This window comes from Heliangelus exortis, chromosome 7, assembly GCF_036169615.1.
Source record: "Heliangelus exortis chromosome 7, bHelExo1.hap1, whole genome shotgun sequence".
NCBI classification, from domain to species: Eukaryota; Metazoa; Chordata; class Aves; order Apodiformes; family Trochilidae; genus Heliangelus; species Heliangelus exortis.
In genome coordinates this window covers 18,607,747-18,634,629 of record NC_092428.1, presented here as the reverse complement: position 1 = coordinate 18,634,629, position 26,883 = coordinate 18,607,747, and the positions used below count along the sequence as shown (strand labels likewise).

The 26,883-nt window shown below is 39.7% G+C and overlaps 1 protein-coding gene across 41 annotated transcripts in view; it reads right to left on the bottom strand.

The window, feature by feature from the left end:
- Positions 1-26,883, bottom strand: part of ANK3 (ankyrin 3) — a 351,630-nt gene that overhangs the window by 79,717 nt on the left and 245,030 nt on the right. For 37 of the 41 annotated variants that reach the window (XM_071749152.1, XM_071749165.1, XM_071749160.1 and 34 more), the window contains 11 exons: positions 25,189-25,287; positions 23,318-23,416; positions 21,007-21,204; positions 20,403-20,501; positions 19,572-19,670; positions 15,749-15,946; positions 13,274-13,372; positions 3,770-3,868; positions 3,581-3,679; positions 3,121-3,216; positions 41-113 (listed from right to left, as the gene is read on the bottom strand). In XM_071749152.1, coding sequence (XP_071605253.1) covers positions 41-113; positions 3,121-3,216; positions 3,581-3,679; positions 3,770-3,868; positions 13,274-13,372; positions 15,749-15,946; positions 19,572-19,670; positions 20,403-20,501; positions 21,007-21,204; positions 23,318-23,416; positions 25,189-25,287 — 1,258 coding nt within the window. The remainder of the gene's footprint in view (positions 1-40; positions 114-3,120; positions 3,217-3,580; positions 3,680-3,769; positions 3,869-13,273; positions 13,373-15,748; positions 15,947-19,571; positions 19,671-20,402; positions 20,502-21,006; positions 21,205-23,317; positions 23,417-25,188; positions 25,288-26,883) is intronic. The other 4 variants (XM_071749169.1, XM_071749176.1, XM_071749177.1 and 1 more) reach the window with 1 other exon arrangement.

Genomic DNA, 26,883 nt, shown 5'->3' with positions numbered 1-26,883 from the left:
ATGGAAGACTGAAAAATAAGCAAGGTTTTCTGTTTAGTACCTTCATCATCAGACATGTCAAGAACTTCATTCATGGTTTCTGGTACATTCATTTTGTGCTTTTCTGTAACAGTCTGGCAAACAAAAAAAATTATTTCAGAGTGCAGGTATGATTTTTCTTATAGTTATTTTAAAATGAAATGAATGCAAGGTAGGACAAATTTTATCCGCAGTTAGGAAAACAGGATTTAGGTGTTTTTTTAGCTTATTCACTCTCCTTCTTATGGAGGCATCGAACTATACATTAAAAAACTATGAAATAATACAGAAAGAGGCAATAGTATATGTGTGATTTAAACTGTATGTGAATTTTCACAGCAGAAAAAGCATATGCTGAAAGCCTAGAAGATGGTGATACCAAAAGAAGAAACAAGTACACTGAGAAGAGTTTCATGTCAAGGGTTTTTTAATAAGAACTCTTTAAATAGCCCTCTATGTTTTGGGCAGGAACATATAATCTCTAAACTAAACTTTCTGAGGGAGGTATTTCTGCTTTTTCATTAGAAAGAAGCTGCCATTTGGGAGCAGGTTCAATCTGTGTGAATTGTTTCAGAGGCACCTGAGCATGAATTGTGTGCTTTTCCCACAAATGAGAACAATTGTAACCACATGCCCACTAAATGATACCCCTTAAAGAGTTTGTGCATGAAAAACACTCAGGAGTGGTTGGTTGATTTTAATACTGATGTTCATATTGATTCAGACTCAAAGACCAATTAAAAAAAAATTAGAAGCAGAAAAAAAAAAGTTATGAATGCCTGAAATATGTTGCTTGAATGACACACACACACATGCACACTTCACTCCCAGCTGGGGGACACTACAACAAGCACTGGTAAAGTTTTAGGTCATGCAGGAGACCCTGCAGAGTTACCAGTCAAGGAGTGCTGTAAATTTAAACAAACAAAACAAAACAAAACAAACAAGCAAACAAAACCCAAAAACAAACCAAAAAAAAAAAACCCCAAACAAAACAAACAATCCCCAAAAATATCACTCCCGTCTTTACTGGGTTTTTATAGTATATTAATTTTAGTCACCATTACTTCTCTTTCTTCATGTACCAATACAAAATCATTAGGAAGTCCAAGAGGACAAAACAGCTTTTCCATTTCCATTTATTTAAAAATATTACAGTTTTTCCCTGGCCTCATAAATACTTATTTGGCAGTTCATGTTTCTTGGGCTGCTGCCATGTCTTCATATAGGCAGAAAAGCTCCTGCATGCTCAAACATTAAAAAACTTACATAAGTCCTCACACTTGTTTCATTTTGTGGGAATTATTTGCAAAGCTTTTTAACACATTACTGTTAAAATAACAAAATCACAGGACATTTTTTTGTCAGGCATTACTGGATTTTTTTTATTGGTGTTTGAGTCTAAATTGTAGTACAATTAGCTGTGTCCATCTCTGTTTTCATTAAATTTACCTTTGGGATTTGTTTAGCCACAAGCTTCAAAAAGTAAGTCTCAACAGTCAAACTGAGTTTTTTTAAGACCCTCTTTTGTAAATCATATTTCATGTTTTTCATATTTCACTCCCAAAGTCTGACAATTACACACTTGTGACTGATAAGCAGCATATTCTGATTTTAATGGAAGTTGTTTCTAGACTTCTCTTGAGAGTAGATATTTGGGATAGCATAGACCTTTCAGCATCTAACATATCTTCTAATACAATTCACAGCCTGACCCACCCTCTCTCTACTCTTCTTCATCTGTAGAGCATAACTCCTCCAGGTACTTGGCTGAGAATGCCTTTGTGATATTGGGAGTTCTTAGCATAAATATGTGGCTTTATTTTTCCTGCAGCTACGTAGTTGTATACCAGCCAATCATTCAAGTTTATGCTACCCCACATAATCTTCTCCACCAAATATTTCAGGTTGTGGAAAACTATTTTGGAAACTTTCTAGGTAAATGTGTTTCTGAGAAAACCATGAGGGAAGCTGTGAAAAAAAATTCTAGGTGGATTTTCTGTAAGCTCCTGAATTATAGACCACAGCCCAGAAAGTCACAGAGAGAAAAGGCAGATGCAGTAGCAGAGCTAAAATCTGCTCGTCATCCCAAATGCTCATCATGTTGCAGCCACCTGCTTGCACTGATAGACCACACAAATGGGTGATGACAAAATATGAACACACAGTAAGTGTTTTCCATCTCTGGTAGGTCTAAAAATACTTATGTACACATACTTCTTTTTTTTTATTATTTTTAATCAGAAGAAAATGCTGCAGAAAGGAAAAAGCAAATTTGGAGCCAATGCTCTGAATTTATGTTCTTAGAACCCAATTTTGGTTTTTCTATCATGGGGGTACATTGGAGGCTCCTTGCCTCACATACCTTTTTGTTTCATAGAGCAATTTGGCAAAACAGGAATAAACAAAGTACCTTTCTGAGAAATATTTTTGATTCTATGAATCACCATTTTTCTGAGAGCATCTGAGCATTGCTAATACCTTTATTCTCTCCTGGCTAATGCTGCAATAAGTCTTTCTGGGATGCAAGACAAGACAATTTGGAGTTCATCATCTGTATGTCCATGAACAGGTATCTGGGATTGCAGGAGCCGATGGTGGCTGCTTGCAGAAGACAGCCTTAAGAAGCAGAAGAAACTATGCAATCTTTTAAGTGAATTCCAACCATTTTTTGGATTGGAATAGATTCTCTTAGGCCTAATACCAACCATTATGTATCAGTCATTTGGCAAACCCTCTCAAAAGTCAGAAGCAGCTTCTATGTACAGGTGACTGCAGGAATGTCTTCTTTTTAACTGCAAACCAGCCTATGTTTGTGTGGTTTGTGTCCTAAATCAGATTTGCAGAAAAACATGGCAGCTATGACCTCTAAGTTACACTGTCCATTTTCTGCTTGGTTGGTACTCTTCCTACATACAGCCTAATAACAGGTATTGCCTTAAAAATATATTGCTCATATTTAACTTTGTATACTTTTTATCGTGCTAAGAGGAAATGGGTTGAAATTTAACTGGATTCTCTGTAGACATGTAACTAAACAAAGCTGAATACACTGGCTTAGAAAAAATTATTCCATTCACTACTGAACTAAGCTGTACTTACAATCGTAGTCATGGTCTCTTCTGTCACCACCTTCAATGTGTCAACAACTGAAATGTAGCCAAGTCGCTTAGCAATGGCCAGGGCAGTGTTTCCATTCTAGCAATTCAAACATTTTTTAAAAAAGTTGAATGTTAGCAAGGCTGAGTGTAGAAACTGGTAATTAACTGTAGAAAAATGCACAATACAGGTCAAATAAATATTTGCATGTTGGCGATGGAAAGGAGTTTTTTGGAACTCTACAGCCATAAGTTTTTAGCTCTTCACGGAAATGAGAAGAAAGTGAAAAGATTTTCAGATGTCTGCTGTTCTAGCTTTGGGAGAGACGGCCGCACAGAGGAAGCGGTGCGATGGGAATAGCCTTCCTCTGCTCTTTTCCTCTCCCACCACATTTTTTCCCACATTTCCCACAGCTCAAATGCTTTGTGCAGCGTGGGCCTCGGGGTGCAGCCCCTGCACTTACCACAGTGAGCTCGTTGGGCGCCGCGCCGTGCTGGAGCAGAACGTTGATGATGTGAGTGTGGCCCTGCTGCGCGGCCTGGTGCAGCGGCGTGTACCCGTTCTGCAGGCAGAGGGAAAGGGAGAGGCTGCAGCAGGCAGGGCTCAGAAGCCACCTCTGCAGGAACAAGAGAGGCCAAAGTGGAAAACTCACCTTCGTTTTGGCATTAACTTTTGCAGAATGTTGCAGAAGGAAGTTCACAATTTTTATGTTTCCGTAGTGGCAGCCGACGTGCAGAGGGGTGTATCCCATCTAGAAGGAAGGTAAGCAGTTAGTAAATGTGACCATTCCCACACATCCCCTGACAAAAAAAAATAAACAAACCAAAACAACAGACCAACAACAAACCAATCAAACAGAAAAACCTAGACATGAAACAGCAAAAATCCTGTTCAGCTTCATTTCTCTGGCCTATGTGAAAAATACTCCAACCTTGGAAAAAACCCACACTTCTCATGATTTCATGTCCTGTTCTTTGTGAAACTCCAAATGTAATCTTCAAAACATACAATGTTGATTTAAGATTTGGCTTCCTCTCCAACAATCAGATTATTGTGTCACTGTGGCAGAGCCCACAGTTTAAACAAATGTGTGTAGTATCTTGCACAGTGAGGTTGCACAGCACATGTTTGGTGCTCCTACAGTGTGATAAACAAATAAGTAAATAAGTCATAAATATAGGTCACTTATAACAACAGCTTTCTAAAAACCAGGCATACTCAGCTATGATGCAATTTACAGCCCATCCATTCTTACTGAAACACCCAGAAGGTAAATCTAAAACAATACAACTGATCTGGCAGCTCTGCCAGAATCATATAGTCCTAAAGAAATTGGAACACCAGCTGGTGAATTGATGCTTGTTAGAGAGGTCTAATTTTTCACATGTTTGGCCTTGTGTTATGCAAACTGGAAGGAAGAGTTTTTCTTGGCAACAGCAAAGATGAGAAAGTGGAATGTATTGGTTTGTACCCATTATTTATTTTTTTATTACTAGTGGACAGACTAACAATGCTTATGAACATTGGGACTCCTCCATTGAATGGTCTAAGCACAACTAAATGGCTTTTTATAGCAAAGGATGCACATTTTGGGAATTTTTCTAAAACCAGTTAGTACAAGAAGAATGTCACTTAAAAGCATTACAAGATTTTTAAAAATTACTACTAGTTTTCAAAACCTACTCCTTGTAGCAAAGAAGGAATTATTAGGCTGATTCTGAACTTGCTCATGTTGAAACCTGTTAATTGTAATAAACATTTTAAACAAGAGTTAACATTTAACATACAATGCAACAAAACAAAGAGGACCAAAGATTGCTCTTGCTGCTCATTTTCTAATCTCTTAGTATATGATAACACTGTTAGCAGTTTTGAAAAATTGGGACTTACTTGAGATGCTTAACATAGTAAAAATTATTATCTTTTCTGCCTCGTTTTCCCTTAATGAAAACATTCTCTCTTGTTCTTTAATAAATAATTCATCTAGAGCTGTGCAAAGGACAGTTCAGGAGATGGTTACCTCTAAGGGGGACACCTGCTATTTCTCTCCATGGCATGCAGAGAGCCATTTTTCCCCAAACTTCTCCCCCTACCTCACACTAATAGCTTGATGGATTTCCAGAAAATGATTTGCTGGGCTCACAGAAATGGTTTAATGGGCTTCCCCCTCTCTTGAGTTCTTTTTATTCCTTTCCCCTTTAAGCATCGGGTTTCATGGGCCCGCTTGAAGGACTCTGTGGTGCCAGAAGGGTCATCCTAGCCAGTGTTCACATGGGGCTTCACCATTTTGCAAGCAGGAGAAAACTACACTTCCAGAATAATACATCCTTTTTCTGTACTCTAGGACTTATGATACGGTATTGGCCTCGTGCTCCATCACCTGGTTTTATGGATTAATTAATGCTAGGCTGTGAAAATAATATCTGATATGAGGAACAAAAATATACTAAAAATATGGTAAAATACACTGCAAACATGCACTGCTGTTTCAGAAATTCTGCTTTCAGATAAAAGGTAAACAGTGAGGCTGTCAGATATCGGTATTTCTAGTAGCAGAAAGGTAAATTATAATATATATGGGGAAACATGGCCACAGAGCATGTCTTGGACATGTTAGACAACTTAGTGGGGGCAAGTCCAACGTCAGCCTGGGTTTCAGAAGCCAGCACTACCCACATATTCAAACCATGAGGTCAAAGCTGCTCAGAAGAAAAGAAAAGTAAGCCTCATATGTGAAGTGTTTTCACCCAAAGGAAGTTTCAAGTGTCCATGAGTTTAGGTGCACCATTTGCTTCACACCACTTTGTCTCTGATACTCTAATACTACGGCACATAAGATTACCTAATTTCAGTGTATTAACATGCTTGGAGATGGTAGTTTTGCCAGTTGCTTTAAATTAGGGTGTGTATTTTCTCTTCAGTTAATTATATACCTTTTGCCATCTAAAGAAACTACTAGTTTTGACAACCAGCATGAGTTAATCATTGCAAGAGACAGCATTGGATCTAAATTCCATAGGCATCAGCAGAATGAAACTTTCCATTGACTTACACGATCATTGGATCAGATGTCAGATGACTGCAATAAACATGAACACTTCCTGCCAAATAGTTGCACACAGTGGTAAAAGCCTGAGCACTAGCTAAAATACAGTTATCATGAACTGAAAGCTGGGACCTCATCTTACTGTTAGTTTAGAGTTGGCCTAATAGCTTCCTATCTGTGCCCAGCATCTGAACCTGACAGGGGTCCCTAAGCTGGCCAGAGTCTTGAGCTTTCAGCAGAATGCTGGGCATACTCTCACAGCCATGTACTTCAAACTCAGCTTCTGTGGTCCCTGCTCCTATGTGTCCAAATATACTCAAAACAGGACCAAAACACAGTTTTAACATCAGTTAAAATAGTGCTGTAAAACCTCATCATAGAAGAACTTATTTCCCTTGTCTCCCTTTAAAATACAGGCCTCTTAACCTGTTGACCTGCAAGGTCAACAAAAATCAGGCATCATAAAAACAACAGGGGAGATGAAATCCAAAGGCAAGGGTCACCTGCTGGGAACCCCCTGCTGATAAAACGTTAAAATCTGGAGAGTATCAGAGAGCCGAGACCAGCTGATCTCAACTTTCCTTTTGAAGTGATCTGTAAAGGCCCCTCTGTCCAACCTGTAGTAGTGAATACTGAAGAAGGAGCTATGAAACCTCCAATATTTACTGCAGTACAACATCAATTTCCTTCTACAAGTGGAATATACAAAGTTTTACATGTGATACCTTCATAAATGGCTAGAGGAAATAATTGCTAATGCTCTTTAGCAGCCTGCTGTTTAAAACAGAGTAAGTGAAAACTTCTCCTCTTTTCCCTCAAAATTCATGGTAAAAATCATGGCATTTCCATGCTGACAATGACACTATTCTTCCTGCTCCTCGTGTCCCAGAGCTGAAGCTGAAGGAAGATCTTTCTGAAGCTCTTGGAACTGCTGGCCTGGTCAGGTATGGCAGGTGGAGGTTTATGCACCAAAAGGCAGCTTCTCTGCTGCCTGTCATCACCCATGTTCTGGGTAGTGATGTGGGCACATGCTAGCCTGGTGGCAAAATACCAGTTTCCTGTCTGAACGCCCTGGAGGGGCCTGGAAGCTCTCCTTTTAAGTTTGCCATTCCCTGTGGTCATCTCATGTCATGTCACGTCTGATGAGGCAGTCCCTAGTGCAGCACGAAGTCACTGACAGCAGAGTGGCAGAGATCTGACACAGCAGGTCACATCTCACTGAGTGTGTCAGAGCTCATCAGCCGCCAGAGGACATCTTTCATGTGTAAAGTCAGCAATGTTTGTAGTGAAGGCATTGGTCAAAACAAACTCATTAGCAAAACGCTTTTTTAATGCCTGAGAGGGGGAAGGGATATCCTTTGCTTCTCAGCTACAGTTCAGACACCTGCATTCAACTGTTTCTAGCTCAGGAAAACATCACACAACTAATGCCCCAACAGCCTAATGGAAAACAGATACTGGTTATCTTTTCTGGAGCATTCCAACTGTAAGGTTGTGCAAATACACAACTACATTAATTATACAAGCAGTAATTCTCATGGCTATTTGAGCTTGCAGCTTTCATTCTCTATAGAAATTTGTCCAGGAGGCTAAAATAATTGCTTCTAAAGCTGCTAATAAATAATAAAAAAAACCCCAAACAACACACAGATAAAGAAACCCCAAAACAACAACCAAACAAATCCAGCCCCAAAACTATATACCTTTCTTTGCAGCATTTTAGGTTCAGAGTTACATTTACTGGCAAAGTGTCAAGAGCTTAGAAGTAATCCTAATACTAAAAAGAAGTTACATCCAAGAAGATCGGGGCTTTTGTTTAATACAGCTCTAATGTACATCACCTTCTGGCAGTCAGCTGCCAAGCTGCTTCTGACTGTTTTAAAGAATGAGCAGCAATACAAGAGTTAACAGCTGGGAAGGGCTGATCAAAAGCCACAAGAATAAGTGCCAAAAAGCCCCAGAAATACTGAGGTTTTAAATTCTAATGGACAAACACAAGCAACTCTCATTCTCTTGCTCTTCAATTTTTGAGGGAAATTATCACAAACCCCTGTATACCACACCAGTGAATTACTTTAATATCCTCCACTGGTAATAACTATAAATCTCAGCAGCTTGAATTGCTGCATCTTTCTAATCATGCTGATTCTCAAGCTGCTCTGTTTTTGTTTTTCTGCTGTAAATGTCAGGCAATACAGCTACAGTACTATTGCAGATAAGGCTAGAAAATTCTCAATATCCAGAGACCATAAAGGCCTCCATGACTTAACGAAACAGGAAACCTACATGGATGTACACACTTCACTGCTTTGCTGAATCAGAGCCTAACATGATGCAGTATCTTCCAAAGGTTCATTATTGCACATCATTGGGTTGGAAATTTCCACTCGAATGTCTTGATAACAACTGAAGACGTACCAAAAGCCAAGGAGAAAGAGGAAAGATACCATGGAGAGACACTGAGGATATCTGTATACAATTGTTCTGCATGAAAGTGCCTCTTCCCAATAGCACTTCCCACCCTCCCTGCCACCTTCCTCTCTCTTTCTGCATCCGAAAATGAGACATTCCAATAGAAAAACTGGATTGCAGGGCTGTAGCACTCAGGCTGCTATGGGGCTCCAGTCAGAAAAAGAGAGGCAGACCTGAATAAATCTCCCTGAATAAATCTGAAAAGAACTCTCAGTTACCATTATCTCCTACAAATACTACAGCGTTAGGAACAAAAGACAGTTTAATACTGGCTTTATTTTCCAGACAGTTGTCAACCAGAGACCATGAGACCATCAGTTCCCCCAGCAGAGGTCAAACACCAAGTGCAGTAAAGCAACTGTTTGATTAAAATGACCTGCACTGAGATCAAAGCTGCAAATCCTGCTCTTCATCCTTGACGGAACCACTCCTCTTTTATCAGTTTTCCTTTGCCAGTCCCTCACAGCAATGCTGTATCCTAACTAACACTATCCAATGGGATAAACAGTTCTAAAATGACATATGGAGACCTGCTGAGCCATGAAACAATATTTACTTATGCCAACTCTCAGCACAAAAGTCCTGCAACAAAAGCAACATCACATGTACCACTACAGCTTTACACATTTGACCACCAGAGAAAGAATATCTGCTCAGTCATGGCTTCAGGTTGACTTTTAACTTCAAGTATTATGTCTAAGATGAGCATTCCTTGTGTTAAGCATGATACTGCACAGTACAGAGTTTCAGCATTGAAAATTCTTTACTATAGCGAATTTCAGGTATAAAAATGTAACATAAGAGTGGACAAAAACTGTTGCCTTTGCAGTGGGACCCTAACATACCTTCTATGAACACTACATTCAGTTTTTAAAGCTTTCTAAACATGAAGGGCTCTGGAAGAACTCTGAAGCTTCACCACCTGAAGTGTATCCTACTGTGCTATTTTTTCACCATTTTATTATTTGCTTCTTGCATAGTATGATCAGGTATTTTCTGCAGTTTATCTGTTGGGAGCTCAGTCAGTCTAACATTGCTAGGCCTAAAGCCACATAACAAAATTCTGTCTTCAAGTGACAGGAGCAACTTTGCAGCCTTTCAGGTACTACTTTTGGCACACTAAACCAGTGTTTACTCTGCAGTATCAGCTGAGATGGACTCCTGCAGCTCTGGGATTAGAAGCTATTTAGTTAAATGATGCAGCAGAACTAGAAGGGCCCCATAACAACATCAATAAATGAACTTCAAAACTAGCATCTATTCTCCCTTTCATGCCTTTTCCTACAGCAGGGTTCAGGAAACAAATTACTGGCAGGGAAACCAGGGCAAGAATGAATGACAGTTGCAATGGTTCAGGTCTGAGAATAATTTTGCTCCTAAGTTTTAGTGCCAGAACTGATCTTAACAAAATATTTTCTGTAGTGTTAGACTTTTTCTTCCCTGTTATAGCTTCAGGATATAAAATATGTTTCTTCCCAATTTTCTCCTCTAATCAAGAAACCCCAGTCATACGTGTCCCTCAGAACCTGAGCAGGAATAAGAACTCCCATGTATCAGGCTTGCAAACTCTAGATATTTCCATAGGCCATGTAAGTTATATTTAAATTATGATTAAAGAACTTGTACCAGAGGTGGAAGATGATAGTGCATTGGTCTCTACCCAAGAAGTTGAAAGACCTGCTGAAATATTGAGTGTTCTCCCTCTATTGACAGCTACTGTGCTGGAGTGACATAACTGATGTTTACTGAACCTGGGAAAATTATTAATATGACAAAAAGAGGATTTAAACAAAGGGAAAAAAAGTACTCAATAGCCATCTAGACTACAGTAACTGAGATAACACAAGTGTGTGGATGTGAAATGGATGAAGGTGAAGGTGAAGCTCTGGTAGCAGAGATCCCCATTATAATGCCAGTCTAAGCTGTGCACTTCACTGAGTTTTAAGGCACAGATGGCCACATCTCTACCACTGTATGTCCAAAGTAAGGAATCTGAACTGGACATGCTGGATGGTATTGTGCAAACATGCAAGTGTAGCAACAGTGCTTCTGAAGCCAACTCAGCTGTTGCTGTATCTTGCTTCCCAGAGCCTCTGGTTTTAGAGGCAGTGTGCACAGACCTTTTATTTCCATAGAACAGTTAATCCATCTAAATAAGAGAGCTTTTAACTACTGAGCTGCTGTTTTACAAGGCAATCACCTACACTTTGGCTACATAGAACATGAGGTCAATGTATGGTAGTTGTTAACAGCATAACACTTTTCCTTCATTGTAGGAGTTCAGAGCTTATCAGCTCTTTCCTTAGGAACTCAAGATAATCATCAGTTTACCTGGAAACTATTCCATGCTAAAACACATGGTACTGCACTGGCACTTTTCTTATACCACAGGCAGCAGTGAGTGCATATCTGGCAGGTGACCTACATGTTGTGGCTGGCTCTGTGGAGCCTGGAGGGCTCACTGTGACACAAACCCAGCAGATGGGACTACGCAGAAGACAGTGAATAAGCATCAAGTTCACTCCAATCTAATTCAGTCCTGCAAGGCATGTGGGCACTTTCTTCCTAAGGAGCAGACAGTCCCCTACAGCACAAGGCAGCATGGCAGGCAGGAGGACAAACCATTGCAGGTGGTGTTCACCACAGGATTAATAATGTATATTTAGCCAGACACATGATTTGTTGCACCACAAAGTAGCTCTGCTTGTATACACCCTGAGTTTTCCTGACCTGTGAGTCCCTGCCTTCCTGGTAGCCCCATGGAAGCAAATACACACTGGTAAACAACTCTTTCCTTGCACCAGTTAGGTGTGTAGCTGAGAAGTGAAGGTGAACAACAAAGGGCTTACTGTTTGGTCTGGCTTGTTTAAAACTCAAAGTCTATTACAGATGGTAGCATTCATGATGCACAGTCAAATAGACTGTGTTTTTTTCCCCTCTATATTTTTTTTCCCAGTGACTAGTTCAATTTTGAGAAGTGCAATTAAGAAACTCAGGTCCACGCAGAAGAGACCTCTGTATGAGAAACCAGAGTCCCTTTTCTGTGTGTCTCTAGAGTCACATGCCTGCTCCATCACAGTGCCACCCTGCCAGGCTTAAAGTTCAGTACAGAGCTTGTGCAACTCTGCCAAGCTGGCCCTGAGACCCAACAAACAAGCTTTGCCTCTCAGCTGTGACAGCATCTCAGACATTTCCACCATACTAATGTGACTAAAAGGCCACTAGCTCGAACCAGATCCTATTTGGACACTGGAAAGCAGGAAAGGGGACACGTGGCTGCCTGCACCTGTTAGTGTGAATGTCTCCTTAGACTACTTACTATTTGTGGGACAGAGAAGAGTGACAGAAAGGAACTCACAGACAAGTTCTACAGGCTAGGAGGCAATTCAGCTCTGACCAAGTCAAAAGAGCAGGTTCTGCAATGTGTTGCTTCAGAAACCAAAGCTGGGTAGGAACTTTCTGCAGAAAGGCAACCATATGCATCTAAGGAAATAATGCAAAGAATAAACCAGGGCAGATCTCATCTGCTGCTGGATGATTTAGCAGATGATAAAAACCCAGGCTGATTCATCTGTAAAATATTGACTGAGGATATGTTACAAAAACATGAAGCTGGAGAAGCTCCTGGGATTTCAGTTAACTATTTCAGTTTCATGTTAGAATGTCATTGAAATCAGTAGCCAATACAGTGGGAATTACACAGTAGAAAAATCACATAACACTGACTTTCCCTTCTTCCACCATTGCATATATGTATTTATTTGATATTAGAAAACAGTGATAAAGAACTTCAAGTTTGTCCTCAAGAGTTAACTGTTGCATCTCTAATATTATTATTGAAGGTACGTTAGAGGAATATTTACTGACAACCTAGAGGTTTCATGTTTACCACCAGGTGAAAAAAGTTCTAGTCTGAACTTGGGACATCAAAAAAAGTAATTTCACTAGAATGTCCCCATATGATGTCAGAGCTTGCCTCATTATGCTTTACAAAACAGAGTGGCTTAGAAAATTCGGAGATATCCAGTCATTATTACCTTACAGAGTCATGTCTATGGATGGTTATTTCTTACCAACCCAGGGCAAACAGACTGCTTTTCATAAAGTCACTTAAGTCATGGGAAAAATTACCAATCATTTAATAGCCAGGAAAGCCTCCATTGCATTCACATTGTTTGTCTAGCTGTAAATACAGATGTTTTAAGTAAAAGGCCTCCTGTGTTTTGTTTCTACTGACAGCTGAATGGAAAATACATGCAACATGTAAAAAACACCAAAAGGAGAGGAGAGTATGCATGTGGTGAAAGTTTACAGGATTCTGTAGAGAGAGCACAAGCTTTTCTGCAAATTTTCTTACAAGAAAACCAGATCAATCACTTACCTTCCGTGAAACACAATACTAAGATACGATCTAAATCTATATTGAGCTAAATATTTGGAAAGAAGCAAGCTCACTGCTCAAGGACTGAGCATAACACTAAACATTCAAGTTTACATATTGTCAGAATATATTATTTAATAATTTATTACAAGAAATGTTTCTCTTCTGTTACTTCAGTTTCACCCGGAAATCAATTACCAGTCTAGGATACAGGTTCATGCCTCTCTGGAAAGAAATACTGACAGCAGGGTTTGTACCTTTGTCTGTGCATCAACAGAAGCTCCCTGGTTAACAAGAACCTCTGCTACGTTGACTCTGTCCTCCTGAGCAGCCAGGTGAAGTGGTGTCAGCCCACTCTGTAATTTAGAAGCAACAAACAACAATCTTCAGAGGAGGCAGAGGAATAGTAAGATGCAAATCAGGTGCCATCAAGACTTAAAACATCCTACTGAATTTAAAGAAATTATAAGTTCCAATTTCACTGTGTAATGTGCTTTTTAATTACACTTGTTGATTTGCAAGAAAGTGCTATTTGAAAGCCAGAAAGAAAATGTTTCTTTTACACAAGGAACACTGCTGCCTGCAGCCTTCAATATGGGATAGCACATTATAACACTTGAATAAACAGTTACACAGTGGTTTTTTATCTCTTGACTAATGAAATTCCTGAGAATGAGTAAGATTTTAAAAGAAATATTGAATTGTTTACACTTCTAGAAGTTTTCTAGAAGTAATGTTCACTCAGATTTATTCTTAACTTTTACTCCTCTATTTGGTAATTTTTAAACACAAACAGAAAAGGTAAAACTACATTTCTCCAAGATCAAGTCCATTTCTCTTCCACCCAAAGAGCCTACTAAGGACGTATGGGGTTGCTAGAAGACAAATACTGACACTCTTACTTTTTGGATAGCTCATTATTTTCCTTATCTGTAACTTAAGATTTAAAATCCTCAAAACATCAGAGAGCTTTACAACTTTCTGTCACAAAAAAAGCCCTGAGAGAGGTAAAAGAGATAATGTGCTGAAGGGATCTTGTTAGTAATGGGAAAGAATATCTTTTACTTGCAAATTACAGTTCTTTTTCTCTCCTCTGTTCCTACTGCCTTAAGGACCAGTGACAGAGGAGCAGGGGAAGCAGCTGGCACATCAGGCAGGAACTCTTGCCAAGTTTCCTACCCTTGAACTCAAACTCCTGTCCACAGTGAACTTGGTACCAAAGGTACCAAGCTGAGAGCTTCCCATTCTGCACTCCAACATTCAGCACTGGTCACAGTGCAGCTTTGGTGGCTCACATTATGCAAATATGTAACAGTAACCAAGTCTCTATTACCTAATGAAGCCTGGATATTATGGACCCAACCTTCTAAAATGATTAAATGAGTTCTCTGGGGCTCTGAGTATTCAGCTCTCAACCACTCTGTGGATCCAGGAAAAAATACATTGTCTTTTTATTCCCATTGCAAAACTTAAAATGTAGTGTGCTTTAAATATCTGAATTCAAATATAGCTGCTGAGCTTGGAGGAAACATGTATCCTTAAATGAGTCCAAGGGAACTATTTTCAAAAGCTGATGTTATCAGTTTAACAAGAAACTAGAGATTACAACTGAACAGTAGCAGATTGAAGGATGTTTCAGGTACTTAACCTCTGGTGGGACTGAATCAACATGCCAAGCAGATGCAGTCATGGTCTCTGTGTTAGGTTTAGCAGAAAACCCATGATACCTGATGTGATACAGAGCATGTACATGGCAGATTGCCCCATGGGGATAAAATGTACATCCTGTACTGCATAAATCCACAGGACTCAGTCCCCCACAGGACTGAAACTGGGGGAAAAAACACCACAACTTCTGCATGAAAAGCTTCCTGCAGGAGGGACCAAAAATCACCAAACTGTTAAGTTAGAAACATGAAAACACAGCAGCCCTGTGCAGTATCACCCACAGCCTCAGAGGACACCAAGTCTTTCTCTGTTTGCTGAGAATAAGAAACATTTTACATGAAAAAATCTGTCTCCTGCCTTTCTCCTTCAGCCACATAAATCCATACCAAAACTCCACTTTCCAACTTCTCTGACATCTTGTGGGGTATTTAAAGAATTAAGGCTGGATACTGCTAGAAATATTACTATAGAGCAAACTTAATGGCCTATAAATTCATACATACAGAAACTAAAGTCTACCAAATTCCCTTTTCTGGCCCCAGGAGAAATTACATGGAAAGCCACTGTGCTCTGAGGAACATCCCCAGTAAAGAAAGAATTGGTTATTTTAATGAATAAAGTCTCAGACAACCTTGCTGTTATTATCCCATTAAAGAGAGAGCTTCCCTTAACAACTCTGCAGTTACCATTGCTTAATGGGCAGGCATATATCTAGAGGCTCATAAATGACACGTGGCAACCCCACTAACTGCTGGAGGGAGGAAGACATTTTCTTTCTGGGTGCGTTTTGTCAGGCCAGTACGGTGTGGAAGGAAGAGAGATATGTTAACCAGCTCCTCTGCAGCATGTATTATCACCACAACTTGGGTATTACAAAATACAGTTTATTCACTATTGCACGGCATGCTGCTCTCTTTGCTAGAAGAAATGATGTGTGTATTCAAACATCTGCAGTGGTTTTCCAAGCCTGCAGAATTCCAGTGAACAGAATTACCTGCAGGCCCCTATCCTCCTTATCAGCATGCTTATTTATCACCTTAGCACCTAACAGGAGGAACACTTACCTTGTTGCTGAGGTTTACATTAGCATTTCTAGTAAGGAGTAAAGACACCATGTCCACGTGGCCATCCTGAGAGGCAAGGTGTACAGGGGCAATACCCTGTCTGGTTACAGCGTTGGCATCAGCACCATATTCCAGCAGTGTAGTTGCTATGTCCATCTGGTTTTTCTTGGCAGCTATGTGCAGTGGTGTGTAGCCATTCTGTCAAGAGAAAGAGCTTCATTGCAAGCTTCTCACTAAATGATCTGATAAATCACTTCCCTGTACCTTCCTGACTCTACGACAGTGAGTAATTAGTTCTAAAAATCATGTAAAATATAGCCAAATACAATATTAACTAGTTGTGCAAACTTAATGTGTTAGGGCTTTAAAAAATCTGTTTTTGAAAGGAACACTATAAATCAGAGGATTCTGGAAGAAACTTTCAAATCTGAGGTAAAAAAAATAATCTGTTTAGAAGAGCACAGCCTATAGCAACAAAAATTTGAGCTTCATTTTATAGACATTTGCTGCTTTTCCTTCAATGTACATAAATCTGTAACAAACAGAAGAGCAGGATGTATGCTCTTAACTCAGAACAGCTGTTATTGTTCATGTTTTTTTCCTTTCTCCCAGTGTGAACAAAAGCATCATGTACATGAAATATGGCCTTTCTTGCAGCATTTAGCCTGACCTTACCAACAGGCTCTTTTCATTCAGATTGAGGAAAAATAAAGGCATATAGCTCTAGAGTCTTACATTTTTTTTTTCAGTCCTTCCAATATGTGTTCCTTGTGAAACAACAACTAAAACTAAAAGTGTAGTATCTATTACATGATAAAATTTTATAATTCTAAAAATGGATAGATTTGGCAGAACAGTTATAGATAGATATAAAGAATAATTGGTTGGCATAGAAATACCAAAACATCGACTAAGGTATGGCCAGTTTTTGGTACAGAATATGATTCTTATTTAATCAAGAACTTTCTGCCTTCCAGAAATGTGTTAGCCCTCATTTGAAAGGAAAGAGCAGATGCACACAGGTATGCATGTGACTAAGGCAGAAGGTGGGGATGTGACCCTAGCTGCAGAAACCATTTCCTTTATGCTGTGAGAAGCACTGTGTGCACCTCAGATTACACGGTCCAGTAAAATCTATCTAAGGGCCCAAAGCATTCACCTGGCCTGGCTCCCTGCTGCACCCCACAGGGCAGCAGGTGGGAAAGCAGGAGGCAAAAGATGCAGGGCAATGCAGATAGGAGCAAAGAATAAATAGACAGGGGCACAAGAACGGCAAGAGGGCTTTAATAGTAATCTGGAAGTGAGAGACATGCAGAGAACTGAGTTCTGGTGAAAAAGGTGCCGTAATCTTCAAAATTCTATTCAGATTCCATCCAGACCTTTGATACTAAAATATTTCAAACTGAGACCCAGGAAACCAAGTGCCACAATTGCAAAGGGCAGTATTCTGTCACTGTGGTTTCACTTTGAAGGTAAAATACTCCAGAAAAAACAAACACAATCCTCTCCCTTAGGCTTCCTGTACAAGATTGATGCGTCAAGCAGCCATTGCCACATAAGCACCTACTAAATCCTAAAAACTAAATGTTAAGTCCTTTGTGTATGCTAAACTCTGTAATTTAAATGGAGCTGATGTATATTTTGTAAAATAAAGAATGTGGTTTTCAAGCTTTTTCCTCAGAAATGGTCACACATTTCTTCCAGTGGAAGGGAAAGCAGCAGGTTGCCAACAGCAGAAAAAAATGCTGAAAAATACAGGTTGAAATTCTGCAGTCTCAGTCTGCATCTTCTCATGATATGGGCTGTGCTCTGTCACTACACATAGATGTGGAACAAGGAAGTTTGGAAGAAAGGGTAAGGAGTTATTCTGACTGCCAGGGTAAAGAGAGGAAAAGGTTAAAGGTGAAGGGACAGAGGAAGACTGAGGTTTTGGGGGCTGTGGGAGAGAGGAAGAGAAATGTTGAAAGGTAGATGCCAAATGAAAATTAGGCGTAAGTCTCATTTTGGCCTATACAAAACCCCAATAGTTTATCAGAATAACTGTTTGTATCCCAGTGCTGTTCTCTGACACAGCCAGTTCCAATACCCACTCACTGATCACTACTCAAGACAAATGCTGCCAGACCTGGCCAATGAGCCAGCTCTAAGGTCAGCATTAAAAACAGGAGTATCACAGAAAAAGCAGCTGCTGCTGAAACTATCTGTGGAGCCAGTGAGGAGATGGTTATTTATTGATTTTTTTATTAGACCACATTTACCAAAGAAATGGGAAATCATCTGCTGTTACCAACATTATCTTTGAGATGACTGCACAGTAGGTGCCTAAAGCAACAAACATGCTACCATTAACTTTATTTAGCATTGACACTCTAGTCAGTGCTGCTACGGCTTGGTTGCTGCAGAATACTAACAAATGCTTTCTTTTAGGAAGACTTGGAGATGGTGCTTGACGGCCTGAACTGGCAGCTGCAAAACTGTCCTGTTACAGGCGGGGAAGCTAAGATGACCTGACACATGAGTTTGTGTAATATTATACCCTAGCCTATAGTGCTTCCACCTTGGTTCGGACCTCCCAAGCCCTTGGCAATGGTTGCTGCAATCCCTGTCCCTACAGGATGCTTAGCTTCCACTGGCAGCTTTTCAGTGAAAACTGGGTCAGTGCCTTCTCATCCCCTTCAGAAGGCCCTTCCTTCCCCACAGGGGGATTGCAGCAGTAAAAGATCAGAGATCACTCCAGTTGACCTCCTGGGGCACTCCTCTGGCAGGTTGCCACTATCAACATTATTGACTTTTAGACTGTGCCATTGCTGCTGGCTGTCCAGGATGTTTATCTGATATTCCTCCCTTTTGCACTCTAAGCTCTGGGACCCACCACCTATGACAAACTCCATCCTCTTCTTCAGCCATGCCAAAGACCTTTTCTGCTATGGCTGTATTCAGTCACATGTGAGAGGAAGACAACAGAGGAAAGCTAAGATACTGTCTTCTCCACTAGCTCTCCCTTTTCCACATCTCTTTTTGCAGTGATTTTAGGAATGTATCTGGGTTGTTTCGGATGCGATATTTACACTGAACTCACTTGACTTGAACCTACATGTGCTTATGCCCTCTATTACTTGTTGCTGGTATCCAACCATTGATTATTGATCCACACTTAAAACTGGGATCCACAAAAGATACAGACATTTTAGGCTTCTCTAGCTTAAATTCTTTCTTCTACTCAGAGCTAGAATAATTTTTTTTTTTTCACATCCCTTGAAATCTTAAACTATGTGTTGTCTTGCCAACTTTGGTTGTCAACTGCAATCAAAGCAGGGCTGTGACTAGTTGTTTTATTTTCTCACCAGTCTGTTTAATCTGGGGTAGAAGTATTGTGAAGCACAATAATAATTGTGCACATTGCACTGAGAAATGTATCACACCTCAGAAGCCACCCAGGAGAATTACCCTGTTTGGCAAGGCAGTAACTCCAGGCTTGCCCTGCAGAGATGTTAAGATGCAATGAGATAGAGCTGGCTGGCTTAGAGAAGGTACTGAGGAGACCAGACAAGTATAAGCAAGGCTCAGTATTCGCTGAGACTGATCTTTGTTGAAAATAGAGGTTTTATATGTATCTACATTTATATTTGCTTTTTTACTGCTGTTTGATTCACCTGCAGAATTACTCTAACAACTTTATATGGTTGTGAGACATTAATAAACAAGGACACTGACCCACCTGCAATTGCAAACACATACAGTTTAGAAAGAATAGAAGTAGACAGGGAATAAAGTGACACAAAAAGCCCATGTATTGATCCCCAAGAGTGGCCAGTACTTGTACCTTGGCAGATGCATGAGGTGAAGCTCCCTGGTCCAACAGTAGAAGTGCCACTTTTTGATTATCATAGTGTGCAGCTACATGCAGTGGTGTTAAACCGCTCTAAAAATACATGCAGAACAAACAAGTGCTGTTACAAACCCTCTGAAGGGAAAACTTGAGAATATGGAAAATCAGATTAGGTAAGGTGAAAAAACACATTAGTTACTTATTCATGTATCCAGAATCTTTGATAACTTCAGAATCAAAAAACAAAACAAATATTTGAAAAATCCTTACAGAGGATTTTCACTTTTCCCAGGTGAGATGAACAGAGAAGGACATAAATGTTCAGTCCCCAGGACAGAGCAGGTAAGAAATTTTGATCCTGAGATCACACCTACTGCAATGTTTTTCTTTAAGTGCAGAGGATAAATAAACTGTCCCTTGGCTCTGTAAAAATCCAAGCTGAGCTAGTTTAAACAGCTTGATTTCTTACTGGGCTTTGCCCCCGCCATGAGACTTGGGGCAGCAGAGCCAGTTGCCTGAAAGCTGATAAGGACTGTAAGTAGTCTGGGCAGGAAGGCAGGGTAATGGTTTGTCTCCATTCCCCTGAATGGGTACAGAGAGGACATAATTTTGTTGTAAATTATTGACAACGAAAGTCACTTTTGTCAAGAGTTTGCTGTCTCTTGGGTAACCCCACAGGGACTGGAATATTACACAAAACTCATTCCAGTTAAACCCATGCTGTGGACACTAATGTGATAGTAAGTAGGTAGAATGGTATTATTAGAATTTTATGTGCATTTAGACATTTTGCTGTGCAAGTGTCAATGGCTGCTTCTGTCCTACCTTTCCAGAAGCATCAGGAGATGCATTCTTCTGGAGCAGGAGGTTGGCTACTTCAATTTTCCCATATTTTGCAGCCACATGTAGAGGAGTAAATCCTTTCTGTAAGAGAAAACAGTTATATAGCGGCCTTGTCATCTTTTTCCAGGGCAAGGTTTGTCTCATATATAAGGACTCTGTTGTTTCCATCCATCCTCTCACACAGTTATGAGTACAAACAACAAGTCTTCGGCTTCCCAACTGCTCTGACAGGTCTGGAGGCCTTCCCTTGCAAGGCAAAGCCCTACTTACATTAAAAAAAAAACCAAAAAACTGTTAAGAAGGAAAAGTCAGTTCCTCTCTTCACACCTCCGAAGACACAAGGACAAAGCTGGGTAACATCTTATCAACTCCTGTCAGGAATTTCTGCTCTGCATTCCTTTACTTATGAGAAAATGTGTGTCTGGGATATGTTACATCCAGTGTATAACCATGAAGCTTTGTAGACTTTTAACAAAGTCTCACATTACTTGTATATGTACGTGACTCTCACAGCATTTAATTTAAAAGTAGAACTTACGACAGGTATAGTTAATTATCGAAGCTATCACTTCTGCAACTCCTTTACCTTGGTAATGATAGATAAAGATGCACCATGATCCAAAAGAACAGAAGCTACATCTTCATGTCCTTCTCGAGCAGAAAGATGCAGGGGTGTGTATCCAGATGTTGTGGCTGCATTTGGAGATGCTCCTTGCTGTAGCAGCTGCTGCACTATATCTGCTTTTCCCAGTCGAGCAGAAATGTGCAGCGGTGTTTGATCATCCTAGACATAAACAAACAACATAGTTCTAAATAAGAAAACAAACATACTTTGCTCAGATTCTATTGCTTTTCATAATTTCAGATGAGCATTAATTCTACTGAGGTCTTACATAGTGGATATTGTACACTGGCTTCTTCTTAATTGTCTTTATGTCATAAAATAAACATATACAGGGCTTTGTTAATGCATCATAAAATATTCCAGACAGGTACATAATCCATGATGGTAAATAAACTGATGAATTTTCTTAATCTAGATTTTCCCCACTTTGTCACTAAAATGCATTGAGTTTCCTGTTGAATTTGAGACTTGTCTTAACATATAGCGAGTATATAGCTGTATTCCAGCCCTCTAGATCTCTTTTATGATTCCCAGCAACATATAACACTTAAATCAGGAGTCTGGGATTAGCTGACATTCTTAGTATACTATTGTCTAGTAACTTGAACTAAGTATTTGTATTGCATTTTGTGCTTTTTTACTGGTCAACAATTTGGTATTTTGCAGATGATTTTACAGTGGATGTAACTGAGGACAAAGCATGATACTGAAATTCACTGTCATTCTCTCAATCAGAACACAATAATCAAAATACTTCTGAGTACAGGGGCTACTCTATCATGAGTCTGGTTGTTTATTTCCTTTTCTTCAGTGGAAACATTGTGGTTGGTTGTGACCATGTTCCCAATGTGTAACATATAATGTCTTCCTTATTCTTTATTTGGTTTTGTACAATTTTCTGTTGTTAAATCTTCAATTAGGCACATTATCACAACAGTATAGCTAACAAAGCCCATAAACTCATTTTTTCCTGTTCCTCAAAAATTTATTCAAACTTCTTTCCCTCCCTCTTTTTGTCCCTGCTAAATTTCCAACTTTTTGAACACTGCTGTCCCGTTACCTGCAGCAGAATAGTTCTGGGCTGTTCTCTACTAGGGAGACTTCTGTCCATGCCCATCCTACCATGCTGATTTCACACCTTTGAGTTTAGGATTAGAGAGTGTCAAGATGTAAATGCTGCTTCTCTACAGGGTAATTCTTCTCTGACTGGTGGAGAGGCTTTATGGTTCTTAATCATTCCATTTCATACCTGTTTCCCACAAATTTCTTATGGCTGGTGTTAGCACTAGTGTGTAATCTATTATTTGTATGTAGTTGTTACTTTTGATTAAAAAAATGTAACAGGCTATGGAAGCCTGCACAAATTAATTCATTGTGTGAAGTTATTTAGAAAATATTTGTGTGACTGGGCTTCTGAGCAAGAGCTGTTCACTTTCAAGGCTGTCTTTGGAGATTTTCAGACTGTGTGATTCACTTCTACTGTCAGACTGCTTAGGACAGTAAATGGATCGGCTATAAATATTTAGTCAGAGTTCCTTATAAGCAGATAATCTTACTAGTAATTTTATTTGTAAGTCAGTTCAGAAATTAATTTCACAGTGAAAAATAGATTTATTTATAATTGTAGTAATTTAATCACTATTTGGAAAAAAAACCCTTCCTATTTTTACCTATTCAGACTATTAATTGTACCCATTTATCTCCTTCCTTTGTTTCCCAGAATTCTTCTCTTTCCATAATTTTGAATGTTTCTTTAGTGGCTCTTGACCATTTATTTTTTATTTCCCCTTATCTTCCTCAATTGAAATTATTTTTATACAGTTTGTTCCTTTTTCCCAGCTCTAAGCTACTGCCCTTGCTGTGTTTCCTTACTTCAGTAGAGGTATAACAGGTTTGAGTGTGTGCAGGCTGCTGCTTTAGGGACAGGAGACATCAGCAGCATAGGGTTTACAGTTTTGTAGAAATAAAATCAGATTTGAGGCATTCCTTTCCCTCCTTGCTTCCCACACGGAAACAAAACTCTTCAAACACAGAACAGTTTATATGAAAAGTTGATGAAAAAACAGGTGTGGTATCAACTTGCCATCTCCTGCCTTCTGTCTTACACAGAGATCACTCATGAACACCTTAAGTAACAGAACACCAGTTATTATACTAATGCCCTTGGCTTCATCTTCCTTTCTCTTCCCAAAAGATATATGAAAATTCATGTGATTAGTTACTGTTAAATATAAATGATCTTGGGGTATTATACCTGGACCATCAACCTTACCTTAGCTTTAGCCTCCACCTGAGCTCCATTTTGTACCAGGTGTCGAACAACCTCTGTCTGGCCAGCTCTGGCAGCCATGTGCAGTGCTGTTTCTCCTCTCTAGCACACAGCATCAAAACCAAAATATCATTAAAAACACACCACAGGAAAAACAAACCCCAACACGTTTCACAAACACAAAAATACTGGTGACCCCATTCAGAATAATCTCCACTAGAGTGTTCTGCAGTAGTTTTCTGTGAGCAAGATGGAAAATTAAGTCAGTATTTGACCTCTTAGTTGTATACTACTAAGCAATTTATTTCAGGGTCAGTTTCCCAACACAACAGTGCCTTTGTCACTAGTCTTTTGCTGAAAAAGGACAGTGCAAATTTTCTATTTACTAGGATTTTGCTACCAGTGTTAGAAATCATATCCACTTAAATAGAGCCTAATTTAGTAAAAAAAAAAAATTTGTATATTTTGTATATTCAGATTTTTTGGCTTTCCTGCTGCTATGCCCTATGGCCCCAGTATCATTTGTTTTCTGACAAGCACTAAGATGAGTGAACAAGAGGAAAAAAAAAATCATTATTGGAGGAAAAAAATCATTGTAGAGTACACTGACCTAAGGCTTCACAGACTTAATGAAATACAAATCCAAGCACATCAGAATAAGTTTCCAGGAGGAGAAACTGTTTTCTACATTTTTGGACATCAATATGTCTTTAGGTACAAACTCCTGCTCATTTGCAAATGTAGTTGCATTTTTAGATAGTCTAATAGAACCAGCAGGTGAAATCATCAGTAAAAAGTTGTCTTCTTGGACCTGGTGGAGCAGGTCCAGAGAAAGGCTATGAAAATGATCAGGGGGCTGGAACATCTCTCCTACAAAGACAGGTTGAGGGAGCTGGGGTTGTTCAGCCTGGAGGAAAGAAGACTCCAGGGAGACCTAATAGCAACCTTGTAGTACCTGAAGGGGCCTACAGGAAGGCTGGGGATGGACTGTTTACAACAGCCTGCAGTGATAGGATGAGGGGCAATGCTTTTAAATTAGAGAAAAATAGATTTATATTGGATTTTAGGAAAAAATTCTTTACCTTGAAGGTAGTAGAAAAATGGAACAGGTTGCCCAAGGAAGTAGTTGAGGCCTCATCCCTGCAGATATTCAAGGTGAGGCTTGACAAGGTTCTGAGCAACCTGATCTAGTTGAGGGCATCCCTGTTTACTTCAGGGGGGTTGGACTAGATGACCTTTAGAGGTCCCTTTCAACCCAAATTATTCTATGATTCTATGATTCTAACTGCATCTGTGTATGAAAGATAAAAGGGAGACTCTGAGTCCAAAATGTTAAAAAAGATCAACAAGGTTCTGCTTCCCTCTCATTTCCCAACTCTCAAATATCCATCTAACGATGACTTCAGTTTTTACAAATCCCCAGGGAGCCTGAGATACACAGTGCACGTCCAGCAGAGAAGCACACGTGTATGGCTGCATGGGCAGAGGCAACATGTCCTGACAATCTGCTGCAATCTGTTGATCACAGCAGAACTTCTCCTAAATGGCCTGCCCCCAGGGTCCTGGGAAAACAGGGCTCAAGAGTAAAGTACAAGTCTCAAAAATTGCATATGAGAAGCTACAGTATGGTCTCACTCTTTACTTCAGAAAATAAAGAGAATAGAATCTACTTAAGGTCCACCTCTTCTGAGGTTTCCTCAAACAGCCAAGCATCCCCCAAGCTGGAGTCAGCAGGGTGTACATCCCATAACTCCAACAGGAGCCGTGATGGCTGTGGACGTGGGTGGCAAACACCAGAATTCCACACGTCCCAGCAGTGCTGCTCTCAGGTGTGATAAAGCATTCACAGTGCTGGGGAGAAGCCTGTTACTCACCACATTTGTAGTGTTGGGTGATGCTCCGTGATGCATTAGCTGCGAGACAATATTTACGTGTCCCATGAAGGCAGCAACATGGATTGGAGTTAGGCCCGACTGAAAATCAAACCAGAACCAAACTTAAATACCTACTTGAGAATGCCATGGGGAAAAAGAAGTTATTCTAAAGTAAGCAAACCCAGCACTTTCTCTTCTCAGAGAATCATAACTCCTTCAAAACATATATTATTAAACTAAATGGCACATAGAATTGGAAACACCTATGTGTATGATCCATGAGCAAATATACAAACATTCTAGGAATTCTGTAACTCTTCATCAACTAAAACTGACTATAGCTAAGGAAAATTTCTTCCTTAAGTTTTTTAGTAATATCATTTCAGACCCAGAAAAATAAAAAGGGATAAAAGTATTCCTGGTACAAAGACATGACTTTCTGGAACATTTAGCTAATGCAAAAAATTCAGTTTCCATTGTCCCCACAAAATGCAGTTGCTTTTGAGTGAACAAAAAAACCTATTGAGCTCAGTGATGAGCTCCATCCCCACTGTTTCTCTAGAAGAAAGGGAATTCAAAACCATGGCATCCAGCCAGATAGACACAGACATGGATGACACAGGCTAAAGAGAATTCCACCTTCCCTCAGGACTTTGTGGCACCATTACTATCAGAGATCTGCACCCTTATAAAAGATACAAAAGAACAACTGGAGAGAAAGAGAGAGAGGGAGAAGTGGAAGGGAAAAAACAGAGCAGTCATTTATCAGGGTATGACCTCAAAGATTTTGCTTTAGAAATCTAGTCAACAGTTAATATTTCTCCAAGTAGCAGTACCCTAAAGCCTCTTCACAGCTGTTTCTGCACAGCTGTAGCAAGTCACCAGAGGCTCCAGAAGGGAGTTTTGCTACCAGGAGAAGGAAGAAGTGCAGTGGATCTCTGAAAATCCCCTGATTTAGGCAGCCTCCTCATAGATGTACATGAGTCCTAGGAGGGTAGAGATGAGGAAAACACACTTTTGTTGTTTTCTCATGCAGAACAGAAACGTGATAGAAAGGCAGAATAACTGGTTAAGTATATAATTAATTTTCCCTGCTTCACATAGTTTAGCAAATGCTTTTAACATAACTTTTAATGTTTGAACTTCTGTTAAGGTTACCTTTGCACCTCTCATTTGCTAACATGACTTCAAACTAGATTCTGAAAGCTGCATCTACAAGCCCTCTGGTCTTTAAACACTAGTATGGAGATACGTGTGCTGTAACAAGGGACAGGCTGTTCTCTCTCAATAAAGCCAGGATGGGAGCTGTATGATTTCCTACTAAATAATTAGGACAAAATCCCATGCATGAAATGAAACTCCATTTTGGGGAGATGACCTTCTTCTGGTTGTTTCTTGTTTAATCAGTGGTATCATTTATATTTTTCTAACCTGGCTTCTTTGTCAGTGATCACACATTTATATGTGTGGTCTTTCCTCCTAACATTAGAGTATACTCAAAGCCAGATTTTCCATATTTAATTAATCTCTAAATTGTCCCAACAACTGGGTGTAGACCACCTCGTGATGACTAAAGCAATAGCATATTTATTTCTCTCTAACTGATTTGTGATGCTGGGTTACTGGCATTTCTGTGTAGAAAGCCAGAACAAGATCTGTGAATTAAACCACCTTTCAAAACAGGGCTTGAGTGAG